Below are 13,126 nucleotides of genomic sequence, written 5' to 3'. Positions count from 1 at the left end.
CAGTTCTTGCCCGCAGAAGAGCTCATCAACAACCTTGTTTGACAAATTTAGGAGAGTTAACCTAAACACTGGGCACACTACTTTAAACTGTGTTTCATCCTGTTTTTTTCCTGCAATGATTTTCTGCCTCTGTTCTCCACACAACCATAGTGATTTATGGTAATTATCCATCTTTGGGGTCATCCATCAACTGGTTGTTGCTAGGCAATGGTAGCAGCTGTTGTTTAGTCGGGGGAAGCTTTGCTGTCAGGGGCAATGCAGGTGAATTCAAAAGACGGCATCTATGAGGAAAAGACGGAGCTCTGTTATTTCACGAGCCTGTTGGTTTTGTGCTTCATTCCTTCTTTTTAGATTTAAACAGAACACCTCTTTGTCAAAGCAGCGGCCACCCCCGATTAAACAAAAATTGAACAACTGCAGGAGATTAAAGATATTGCGCGTTCCCCAGAGGTGTGCACTGCAACAGAAGATTAAGACAATACAGGTATTTTCATTTTCACGAGGTTACAATTTAAAATGAAGCTTGTTTATGTGAAGGGAATAAAAATGGCAGAGGGGAAAAAAACGGTAGAGGAATTGATAATGTTTTCTCAAAAAGAGTCTGTTTAGCAAACGGCATCTGTCTGATACAGCCTACATTAAAACAGTTCTTGGCATACGTGGAGTAAATCTCACTCACATCATCTTTAATTAGCATTAGTAATGCTTTATCCGTACTTTGCCTGAAAAGAAACCAGATGGTTCGAAATGTGTATGTAGCACCGGAGCAATGTTCGATGGTTAGGTGTGTGTAGGGTGTGGAGGGAGGGGGTTGGCAGAAAACTTGAGCACGGAGGGCTTTAATCTGTGGCGGCAATGATCTAATGGCTGTTGTTTCCTCTTAGAACAAGCAGGCACTGACAGTCCGAGGAAAAGGTGATTTATAGACCGCAGTCGGTGTCGCGGCGCGTCAAAAAACTGGCTCTCGGAAGAGCTGAACAAATAAGGAGCACAAAAAGAAAACAAAGACGGGTATAGAAATTCAAGAAAACTGGCTTTTCTTAAAAATAAACTTTTTTTCTTTTAATCCATCACTGATCTATTATGTCAAATGAGTAAAACTAATTAAAAGGTACTGGCTGTGATTTAAAAAGGCTTTGGGCATCGTGAGTAACTGCAGACTGTTTGGAAAGGTTTAGGTTCATCATGCAGGGTCAGGGAGGCATCTTATCAGTCGACTAGTCATGCTGCAGAAGTGGCGACCCCCAAAAACATCCGTAACTGCAAGCAGAGCACAGACACCTGCAACAGATGGTCTGGCCCCCGCAGAAGCTGATCTCAACATCACTGTGTTGGTCTCAGATTACATTAAGAGAAACAGAAGACAGAAGCTCGCCTGTATCCACAGAAGCAAATTGGCAAGTTCTTTGAGATCCTGGGTTCAGCATGCCCTGAAAACCAAGTACTGATTTAATTTAGTTACCTTTTTTTGGAAAGTTAGTGGCCAAGAAAAATACGCGGGGCATCATTTTTGAAAGCATCCATTCAGGCTTAAATCTTTTGAGACATGTAAAAGCCAAGCCAGAAGTGATCATTTATTTTTTTAGGACTGTATCTCATCTGATATTGCTGTGGCTGACAATAACAACAATTGCTGTTTGCCCATACGGCCATCAGCGTGAAGAGCAGACCGGATGGGTTGCTTTGTTTTCCCCAACCAGCAGAGCTGTGGAAGCTGAGAAGGTGGATTTGTACAACACATGAGCTATTAGAAGCCCCCGAGCTATTGTGCCATATGGTGGACTATTCTATGTGGGTTAGGGGAGGGTGGAACTGAGGGGGTGCTGTTAGGTAAGCTTTTTACGTGCCTGGCCGAGGAAGCTGTGGGTTATATTACGGCTCACGCCTGGACCTGGTGTCACGAACTGGCTGTAATGTCAAACATGCCCTTGAGTTTAACCCGGTGAAGTTTCCTTTATCACATGTGCAAAGGACATATAATCAGAGAGAAACAGGTTACTTCGCAGAAAGTTAATGTGACGATTTGACGATCATCTCGTTTTTGGGTTCCACCTTTTTGTGAAAATTGTATAAAGAAATTTAAGTATGCAGACAGAAAGCAAGTTGGGCTGAGAGAGACTTTTGGTCTGTGCCAGTTTACCACAGCATTGTCCGCAGGCTAGTCCACAGAGAGTGTCAGGTCCTATGAAACCACAGCGGCAGCTACCCCAGACAGAAAAAAAAATCTCAGGAATGAACAAGGATGGGAGAGAGCCGAGAGAGAGACAGAGATTGCCTGACATACTAAGCATTACCATAATTGGCTTTTCTACATGATAGGACAGAGGAAATAATAATGTCATTTTATTTACAGCCTTCTCTCTGCTGAAACACGCACACACTCATGCACACCGTACAGGTCAATGACACACACTGATCAGGCCTGTCCAAAGCCATCAGAGGTGAGTGGCAGGGAATGGAGGGGCCGGTGACAAAGCGAAACGGGAGAGAGAAATAAGACTGCCACGCCAGAGCTCCTGTTTTGAAGGGCCGCTAAACGCTGTGAGGGAGCCTCGGCGGCCGCCCTGCTACGAATGCAGCACTCCGCCACGTAGGGTAAATCAGGAGGCTGAAAGCTGGCGGAATTGGACATTAGCACTGCAAATGAGAGCCGGGATTGCCCTCTTCTCTGAGACAACATGAATAAATGAAGAAGGTTTAAAGGGAAAGTGTGTGCAGCTTGTGTTGTGTGTATGTACAAGTGACTGAGGAGGGAAAGAAGAGCTACGCTGGCTGTGGCAGTGCCGTGTCGCACTCAAGTTACTTAACAGCCGGTTAGGGAGTTAGTTTTATTATAGACTGATAAAAAGAAAAAAAAATTTAAACTATGAGGTTAAGTTAAAGAAGAGTAAAAAGTAAGACTATGTTAAGTTTAATATCAAAATTGTTTAACTTTTAGCATGAAGCTTCTTTAGCCGTAGCTGTAATGCTTATGTGTGCACAGTCTTGGATTTTAGATATATTTGAGTGATGTATCCAAACATGGCAACGATCACCAAAACTATACTTTAGTGTTTTATTCAGCCTTGTTATAACTTTGTGTTTCAAACTTGCATTAAAAAATATGAGGTTTTTCAATTGTGGACCTCACACAAGCTTATTGGCTTTAGGCATGCATGTAGTTTTGGGAGAGGAGTGCAGGTTTGCATTGTGTGTGTGTGTTTGTGAGACTGGGGGATGTCCTACTGTGGTGTCACCTGTCTACAGCAGGAAATCCTGGACTTCGGGCACAACAATAGTGACAGGCTCCTCTCCAGACGCAGATGGCTTCGCTTTCCCCCCACTAGCCACATTGCATCTCTGCTTGCACCTGACACACTGTGACACTTGTGACACACACAAACACGCGCACACACATAAAACTGATCAGCCACACCTAGCTTAGGCAAACACGCACACGCAATGACAGAAATGGCAGAAGCTGATTTCTCACACCTCTCTCACCTATCTGCTTTGCTGTTAACTTGTTTCGCTGTCATTTTTTTCCCCCTGTCAGATATGCACATGCATAAATGCACGTACACACACACACACACAGACGCACACACCTCTTGTTCGCTGGCCTAAACACATCTTTTTTTCTCCTCTTTTCAAAACTTCCCCTCTTTTCCCTATCCTCCCTGACAGCACAAAGTGGGCTTACGTTTTTGACTGACAACCACAACAGACACTCTCCCCCTTCCCCTCCCCTCCACCGCCCCCCCGTTTTAATCCCCTCCCTATCCCTCTCTCCCTCCCTCCCCGTTTCCTCTTTTGTTCTGAGTGACGCTCGAAAGCCGCCATGTCAGCATCTTTTCCATCTCTGATTGCCTTATTAGCCGGCGGTGGCACCCGCAGCTTTACTGACACAGATGGTGAAGGAGCAGGCTCGAGCAAAGGGGGGGGGGGGCGGAGAAAAAAAATGGCTGACTTGTGTTTGTTGTTGTTACTTTCCCCTCCCACCTCTTCTCAGGCTTGTTTGTGTGGACACTGACACCTCAGGCTGACACTGACACACTCCTGACACTGATGCCTGTCAAGGCAACATACGGAGGATGGCAGGGAAAGGGAAGAATTTAGTGGTGGTGTGCCTTCTATGTGTGTGTGTGTGTGTGTGTGTGTGTGTGGGTGTGTGTGTGTGTGTACTGCTGTCAGGTTTCTCTCACTTGGTCTGCTGATTTGTCTTTAACTACTTTCACAACTTTGAATGGGTTCACTTTTGCATTTATTTCAATGCAGCAGGCTGCCGCTTGTTAGGGAGGAAAGGAAGGGTTCAAAGAAATCCGTACAGCTGCTTTGGGAAAATGTTTAATTCTTCTTTTAGTGATTAAATAAAAAATTTACTTCAGTATATCCTGTGGACAATTAAGAGCACACAGTTGGGAGCAAGAGGAAGAATGTATTTTGATCATGCACTGTTTCTCACACACACACACACACACACACACATACCGGGCAGCTGTAGGACCTCCAGCTTTTCCCAGGCAGCAGTAACTGGCACCTCACAAACATCAGGTATTATGTCCATTCCGATTATGGGATAGAGAGCTACACGCTGTTTGAAGCTGACAGGACATCTGCCTCCTCACTGGAGACTGATTCTGGCATCTCAGACAAGCATCTTACGAGGGATGGATTGGAAAAGGTGCCTTAGCATATTTAACCCTAGATTCTTCCCTGCCTCGGTGTAATGTTCCCCTTTTAATCTACCTCCCTGTTCACATTTAAACCTTTTTATTTCCTTATTATTTTTTTTAGACAAAGACAATAAAAAGTGAATTTTAATTCAGATATCACTTTTTTTTCCCTCCAAGCTGAGTTATGGGCAGTTATTTGGCGGGAGAAGGCAGCCATTTCCATTGATACTATAATTTTTTCTTTCCTCTTTTAAAATGGCACACTTGATGCTGTGAGTACTCAGGGAGCACAGGCAGTAACAACACGGCTTGTCATGTCCACTGGCCGTTTCCTAGCATCACGCTGTGAGGACTTCCACAGCCGATGCCAAGTTGACTTCAGCCAACCATGGCTTGGCAAGGCTGATGCAGCTGGCATTTTACTCCACTATCTCTTACTTGTGAATCCATAGTATGTGCGGCATGTTGGAAGAACTGAACAAATTAAAGTCAGGAATAGATCTGTGGTTGCTGAACACCAACAAAATAGACAATGAAGTAGGGTGTGAAGACTATGTTGCTGTGGGCTTTGTGCTGTTTGGCATCTAAATTAAGTGGATAAGCTGTAATGTTTGCACAAATGCTGTAATACTTTTTTATGTTTCTTAAAAAGAACTTCTAAATTAACATTCACTAAACAGTCATTTATCTATCTTAGTTTATTTTCCCTGTTTTTTAAAAAAAAATAACTTAAAGATGTCTCAATCGCTCTCAATTCATTGAATTACTGTGGTTTTGTAATTATGGAAATAGATCATTTCCGTAATTCATTGTCATTGTAGCAAATAAATGATGGACCAGGTTGTTCCCCTACTCGTGTGACTTCACTGACCTGGGGTATTCTCCTCTCAAACAGAGAGGTTTACTGGAAAAGGGTCAAAAATAATTTGTTGTGGACTTTTATAAATAAAACTCAGATCAAACGTTGGAAATATTGGAAATTCTGATTGTTCTTGATTGCATCGTTGCTTGGCTGTTTTTATGCACAGTCGAGATTCTCCGCCTCTTTGGTCAGCTTTTCCCTCACATATTTTTCTTTAACTGTGCTAGACTAACTTTGGTGCACACCCTGTTTTCAGTCGCTCTCTAAAACAAGTGATATTGGCTCCTTTCCCCACCCTTTTTAAGCAAGCTTTCTTATTATTGGCTGCCACTCACAAACAGAAGGTGGGGTTAAAATTCTGTTTATTTCAGTTGTATTTATCTTGTGCCAAATCACAAGAGTCATCTCAAGGTTCTATGTTACTATGACTCAATACTATTACTCAAAATTAATTGTGTGGCTGAGATGACCTTATTAGGGGTAGACCCCCTTTTTGATGTCATACAGAGCCAGGAGTATAAAAGCTGTCTGCAACAGAGCATTTAAAGCACTCTGAAGCTCTCAGGTGTTACTTCTTATTATATGCTCACCTCATCATTGTAAACTTTGTTCATGTTTGGTATGATTAGCCACCATTGTACCAGTGTGTGTTTATGTAAGACATATAATAAAGAACAGAATACTTTAAATCTTAAACTGTGAGGCTTTGCACACTTTTTCCTGTCGTTTGTTATATGATTAGCAAAAGTGTGTCTTTTCCATTGTGGAGTACTACCACAGAATATATACAATCTTCTCTGCCTAATTCAATTTCTTTTCTATGTTTTTGCTATTTTTAAACTTGGTGGACACATTTCTTGAGTCATGTCTGCTCCTTACCCAAGATAAGTTGTAGTGTTCAACAGTTCCATTTGGCAGTGCAGTGAAGAGGACTATCTGTCATTGTCAAGACATGGATGTTTGCCACTTTATTATATCTTTGTCCTCTACAGGGACTATTGACACAAATCTCTTAAGGATTATTGCATTCACCACCTGCATATAGGGAGGGCCAGAGGTGTATTCTTGTGTTCAAGTGTATTGATTTGCTAAGACATTTATATCTAATCTTGGTTTTCCTCCTTGCTTTGTTTTCCAGCTTATGGACCTGAAGATGAATTCAAGGGTGGCAAAGCTGATGAAGAGGAACATCTTCAGGATGATGGCCTTTCCCTGGATGGTCAAGATGCCGACTATTTTTTCAATGATGAGGAGGACGCAAGAGATCGTTATAGCTGCCAGAACTCTCCACTCAGCAATGGCACTAACCCAGATGCTGGGTATGCTTCTCCCCTCAGCACTACCAGTGATCAGCTGGTGGACCTTAAGACCACCCCCTCCTTAAGTGATCCGGACAGGGCGGAGGAGAAGCTGGGGGAAGGTAGTGAATCCATCAATGGCCTTTCACTACAGGACAGTCTGGAAAAAATGAAAGCCGTCTATGCAAACCTGATCTCGGATGCCTCCTGGTCCAATGTTGCTCTGGATATGCTTAAAAATAAACAAGGAAACAATATTTCAGCAAGCAATGGCAGTGGGAGCAATCACAAAGGGAGCAATGGGTTTCTGAACAGTCATAGCCCGGGTAATGTCCATGTAAAGAACAGATGTAGCAGTAACAACACTTCAGTCACAACAAATATTACCACCAGCAGTACCAGTGCAAGAACAGTGTCGAGTAACAGCAACAGTGGGATCAGCGTAAGCTCTGGCAGTACAGGAGTAGCATATGACTGGCATCAAGCAGCCTTGGCTAAAACTTTGCAGTATAATCCGTATCAACTCCTTCCTGAGCCCAGCCTTTTCAGCACTGTGCAGCTTTATAGGCAAAACAACAAGCTGTATGGCCCAGTGTTTACTGGAGCTAGCAAGTTTAGGTGCAAGGACTGTAGTGCTGCCTATGATACTTTGGTAGGCCTAACTGTACATATGAACGAGACTGGCCACTACCGCGATGACAACAAAGATGCAGAGGATGATCGAAGCAAGAAGTGGTCCAAGCCACGAAAACGTTCCTTGCTGGAGATGGAAGGCAAAGAAGATGCCCAGAAAGTTCTGAAATGCATGTACTGTGGCCACTCTTTTGAATCATTGCAAGACCTTAGTGTTCACATGATCAAAACAAAACACTATCAGAAAGTGCCTCTAAAAGAACCAATGCCAGCCCTCACCTCAAAACTGGTCCCCCCAACCAAAAAAAGAGCGTTTCAAGACTTGATGTCGCCGAGCTCACCAGAGTCCGTCTCATCTGGCATACACCTGGGAGAATCTCCCAAAGACCAAAAACTGGCCAATCCCTATGTCACTCCTAACAATCGATACGGTTACCAAAATGGTGCTAGTTATACTTGGCAGTTTGAGGCACGAAAGGCACAAATTCTCAAATGCATGGAATGTGGCAGCTCGCATGACACCTTGCAACAACTGACAGCCCACATGATGGTCACGGGACACTTTCTTAAAGTCACAAATACAGCATCTAAAAAGGGGAAGCAGCTAGTGTTTGATCCTGTGATTGAAGAGAAAATACAGTCGATTCCCTTGCCTCCCACTACCACGCGGCTCCCGGCGCCCAATGGTAAGCCACACCCTGACTCCCCATTGCAGCCCTCCAGCCCTGAGGAGAAACACGAAGAAAAGAAAGATGAAGATACAGAGGATGAGAAAACTGAAGTTAGGGAACCAGAGAGACAAATAAAAGAGGAGAAAGAAGACCCCTCTGAAAAAACAGAAAAACCTGAAAGGGCCAGGTCATACCAGTACCTTACAGAAGAAGATTTAGAAGAAGCACCTAAAGGTGGGCTGGACATCCTGAAGTCTTTAGAGAACACCGTTTCAAGTGCTATCAGTAAGGCCCAAACAGGAACACCAACCTGGGGTGGATACCCCAGCATTCACGCTGCCTATCAGCTCCATGGATCTCTGAAGCCTTTGCCCTCATGTGCACAGGTTCAACCTTTGTTCAGTAGCACTAGTTTGAAGGTAATGTCCTCTGAGTTAGGCTCTCTGATCCATTCGCCAAATAGCCCCTCTCCACCCCCAAGTCACAAGAGCAATGTGCTGGCCATGGAAGAGCTAGTGGAAAAAGTTACAGGGAAAAGCTTAGTGAAGAATGAGAAAGAGGAAAAACCTGTAGAGAATAAGTGTAGATCTGCAAAGTCACCAGTGCTAAATCCTAAGGACAAACAGGCTTCACCGTATCCTGAAAACCTCTCAAAGGTACTGAAGAGTAGGGAAATGGAGGATCGGAATGAGCTAAAGGGCAAAGAAGGAGAGCAAACAGAGAGTAAAATAGATATAAAAATAAAAACTGAAGCGGATTCGCCCAAAAAGACAGTAAGCAATGGCTGCAGTAACCTGAGCATCATCACTGATCATTCACCAGAACAACCCCTTGTTAACCCTCTTAGTGCTTTGCAGTCCGTCATGAACAACCACTTGGGGAAAGCGGCAAAAGTGTCCACACCCTTTGTAGACCCATTTGCAATGCTTTATAAGATCAACAACTCTGCCCAGATTAAGCAAACAGATCCTATGAGTCACTACCACAATGATGACGACGTCGATGATGATCAGCCCATCGACTTGACAAAATCCAAAAACAGCAATGGAAGTGCAGCTAAGGGGACTCTTGCGACACCAAACAGCAATGTAAACAACACCAAGTCGGTCTTCAAAGATTTCTCTCAGACATCATCGCCACCTCTAAGAGAGAATGCTTTAATGGACATTTCAGACATGGTGAAAAATCTGACGGGCCGTTTAACACCAAAGTCTACAACCCCATCTTCCATCTCAGAGAAATCCGATATCGATGGCTGTACTTTGGAGGATGGCATGGAAGAGCTATCTCCCATTCAAAGACGGAAAGGCAGACAGTCAAACTGGAATCCCCAACACCTCCTGATTCTTCAGGCCCAGTTTGCCTCCAGTCTGCGAGAAACCCCAGAAGGAAAGTTTGTAATTAGTGACTTGGGACCCCAGGAACGGGTCCACATCTGTAAATTCACTGGTCTCTCAATGACTACTATCTCACATTGGCTGGCCAATGTAAAATACCAGTTAAAGCGGACAGGGGGAACAAAGTTCCTAAAAAACATAGATTCTGGCCAGCCTCTGTTTTTGTGCAGTGACTGTGCTTCCCAATTCAGGACTCCTTCATCCTATATTCACCATTTGGAGTCCCACCTTGGTTTTACCCTAAAAGACCTTTCGAAGCTCTCCATAGACTTAATAGAGCAGCAGGCCGTCAGCAGAATAGAGGACAAGACTTTTAGTTCACCTGGACTCACAGAAGAGGACGCTGGCTCAATATATCAGTGCAAACTTTGCAATCGGACATTTGTGAGCAAACATGCAATCAAATTGCATCTTTGCAAAACACACGGAAAATCACCAGAGGCTCATCTCATCTTCGTGAAAGAGCTGGAAAAGTTCGATAAACAATGAAGTCAAATAAAGCCGATAGCATGACAGATAACTGTTGCACTATGACTCTAAGCTACAATCTGTCGTAACAGATAGTGCCAAAGCTGTATTTTTACAAGACATGAAAACGCAGGAGCTTTAATACCGTAAACGGTAATTTTTCAGCTAAAAAACATGGCAGGAGCCTGCACTACAGAGGCTCTAGGCCACACAGTAAACAGTGAATTTTTTTGGTGACAAATTAAAGTAGCCATGGCACTACATAGTCACTGACAGATTGTTGCTTTCCTAATGCACTGCATCTTATCTGAGCCTTTAAAAATGGTCCACCTGTTGTTTTACAACTAAACCATGCTCTTATTTCGATCACTGTTTTGGAATCAGTTTCTAAGATAAATATATTTCAACACGACTTGCATATTATTTATGAGACAGTTTGTGCATGTTTTCATGTAAACCAGTGAGTGTATTATGTCTTATGAAAATTTCAGCCATGACAACAAAACTGAAATACCCGTTTAGCAAATTTCGGATACAGCTGTTTATGTAAAGGTATATTGGGAAAGAATAAGAGTGTTTTAAAATGTTAAGGTGAATTTCAGCACTTTAAGTGTCAACTGATGAAGAAATGTACGAGTAAAAAGGACAACACATTACCCTTTTTAGTTTTTATGCCCTAGACAAACATTTTGGGGAGCTGATCATAAAATTGTTCTGTTTACCATCAAATCACAGTAAGTTTTGCAAAATATTTAGGATATTTGTTTATCTAGTAAAATATCATTTCCTGGTTGTTTCAATGTGTACAGTATTTGCTTTTGAAGGCTACCAATTTTATCATTGTGAAGCTACAGTTGTAAAGTTAATGAAGTTTAAAACTTACTGTATAAATAATCAGCAAGTATGTATACATGTATGTCAGCATATCTTGCTCTTTAAAGTTCTGCATTATTTGTACTGTGTGCATTTTTACAATGTTATTTTCTACACAAATGTGAGGCAGGGAGGCTGTGTAAAGCTACAGGATCGTGTTGGACCACGACGTCCTTTTTTTCAGTAACCAGTAGGTCCCTAGGTGTGGTCTACATAACGTGACAGAACTTACTGGCATCTGTTCTGATGCTTGGAACTGTATATAACATTTAAAACATTCTTCAGTGACTAATTTCCAGGTTTTGTCATCAACCCAGTTATTCAGAATGGCATTCTTTTATTCTCAGTTGTAAAATAAATCCCATGTCCTGGAATAAGATGCAGTGTTGTCTGAGTGATTTTCAGAAGAGTATAACACAGATAAACATGACTCTACAAACATTTTTTCACTATTTTTGCTGAACTTATATATTGAAGTTCCATCAGTTTAATTTTTTAAACCTAAAATGCTCATCAAAATTATCAATTCTTCAGTTTTCTACACGAAAATATCTCTACCTGGGTATTAAACTATAGTTTACACTATAGTAGCGTTTGGGTTAAAGTAATACTAACTTGGTAAAATACTTTTAATTCCACTGAAGCAAGACAAAAATCCTAAGAAGACCTTTGTTATGGCTTCAGAATAATAGCTCTATGATGAGAGAGGTTCAAAGTTGGCTTCTGTAACAAACTTGCAACCAAAGATAGCCAGGAACAAAATTCTAACCGCGTTGTCTAAAAGTAGTACGACTGCTGTTATGGCTTAAATATTCTCACCAACCAATACAAATGCAGCAAAACAGCTCAAAAACCGCAATTATTTAAAATCAAAATAGACTCTGATAGATGGAAATAAAAAACTATTGGCGATTCCAACAAAAATGAAAATCTAGTTGTGGTGAGTTAGCAGAAGTCCAGGGACTGGAAATGGCTCATTTTTAGTATTTGGAGCCAGATCATTCAGCCTCATTTATGTCCTGTTACAAGCTGGAAACAGTAGCGAAGGTAACAGTTATGTTAACACATAGTTCATCAATGTAAACTGTAGAGAATATGTGTAACAGACCTACTCGTATACTTAAATAAGCTGAAAATGGACATTTTAAAGACGCTAACCAAGGCTAAAGCTATACAGAGTTCAGAGCCAGCTGTTTGGAATGAGCCACTGATCAAAGCAGTCGTTTTGTTATATAAATATTTTCCATCTGCTCATTTTCATTTAATTATTTATACCTCTTTCCAGTAGCACAGAATTGCATTTTCATTTTTTTCAGTGAAAGAAGCTCCTGTAGTGTCCTGTAGTTTGGTTCATTTCTTTTATTGAAAAAACTAATAGAAACCACCCTTTTTTTTCACATTTAAACGTGAACGTGATCCCCGGGGAATGAAAACGAGAATTTAAAAAAATGGAATTTATAATAAATCTGTTTTATACATACGCTGTCACACATACAGGGATTATTAACATCTATATGTCTATAGGTTTTATTCAGATTGGCTCTCCTGTTAAGGAGGAGATGTTAAACATGTTTATTAGATCTGTGTCGCACAGTGTGGCTTACAATAAACTTTTAAGACTTCTAAAATCTTGCTGCAGACATCTTAAGTTCTCTACAACAGGTTCAATGATGCAGTGTTATCAATCATGCTGAAGGGTCAATATTTCTTTATGCTCAGTTCCTGATTTTTAAAGATGGCGCCAGACTGAATTGGGTAATCAGTGTAGGTTTTGTCCGCTGCTGATTTAAACTGAAGAAAGTGAGCCACATTAATTTTTTTTCAGTGATACAGTTTTTGACAAATCTTCAAAAGTGTGTTTAAGTTAGCTTTTTGTAACCTTTGGACATTGTTTTGGTTAACTTAGAACCTCTACAACAACAAAAAAGCAGGTTTCTAACATTCTGTGTCAATAATTACCAAACTTCTCCTTTAACATAACTTTCCATATTCTTGTTGAGCCCATCCATTACAGTATATACAAGCAGCTGTTCAGAGAATTAAACCAAATGTAAATGAAAATCTTGTTTGTCACCAAAGAAAAATATATTGTTTACCACTTTACACACTGTTGGTCCGAAAAGCCACTGAATAAAAACTTGCATACAAATTTAATACATACCTTGTTACGATGGTATACTTCATATAGGATTAAACTGATGTAAGGTTTTTCAATTCAAGTCAGTAAATGTCTATGAGCAATTTCAAACAGAATAATCCTTTTCACAAG

At 41.5% G+C, this 13,126-nt stretch overlaps 1 protein-coding gene across 2 annotated transcripts in view; it reads left to right on the top strand.

Annotated features, from left to right (window-relative positions):
• Window positions 1-11,236, top strand: part of LOC116322615 (teashirt homolog 1-like) — a 31,272-nt gene extending 20,036 nt beyond the window's left edge. For both annotated transcript variants that reach the window (XM_039606007.1, XM_031742727.2), the window contains one exon: window positions 6,656-11,236. In XM_039606007.1, coding sequence (XP_039461941.1) covers window positions 6,656-10,005 — 3,350 coding nt within the window. In that variant the 3' untranslated portion in view covers window positions 10,006-11,236. The remainder of the gene's footprint in view (window positions 1-6,655) is intronic.
• Window positions 11,237-13,126: the final 1,890 nt, after the last annotated feature.

The sequence above is a fragment of the Oreochromis aureus genome, linkage group 22, assembly GCF_013358895.1.
Source record: "Oreochromis aureus strain Israel breed Guangdong linkage group 22, ZZ_aureus, whole genome shotgun sequence".
NCBI classification, from domain to species: Eukaryota; Metazoa; Chordata; class Actinopteri; order Cichliformes; family Cichlidae; genus Oreochromis; species Oreochromis aureus.
Note: the sequence above shows the minus strand (reverse complement) of the source record. Positions and strands in the feature narration are given on the sequence as shown.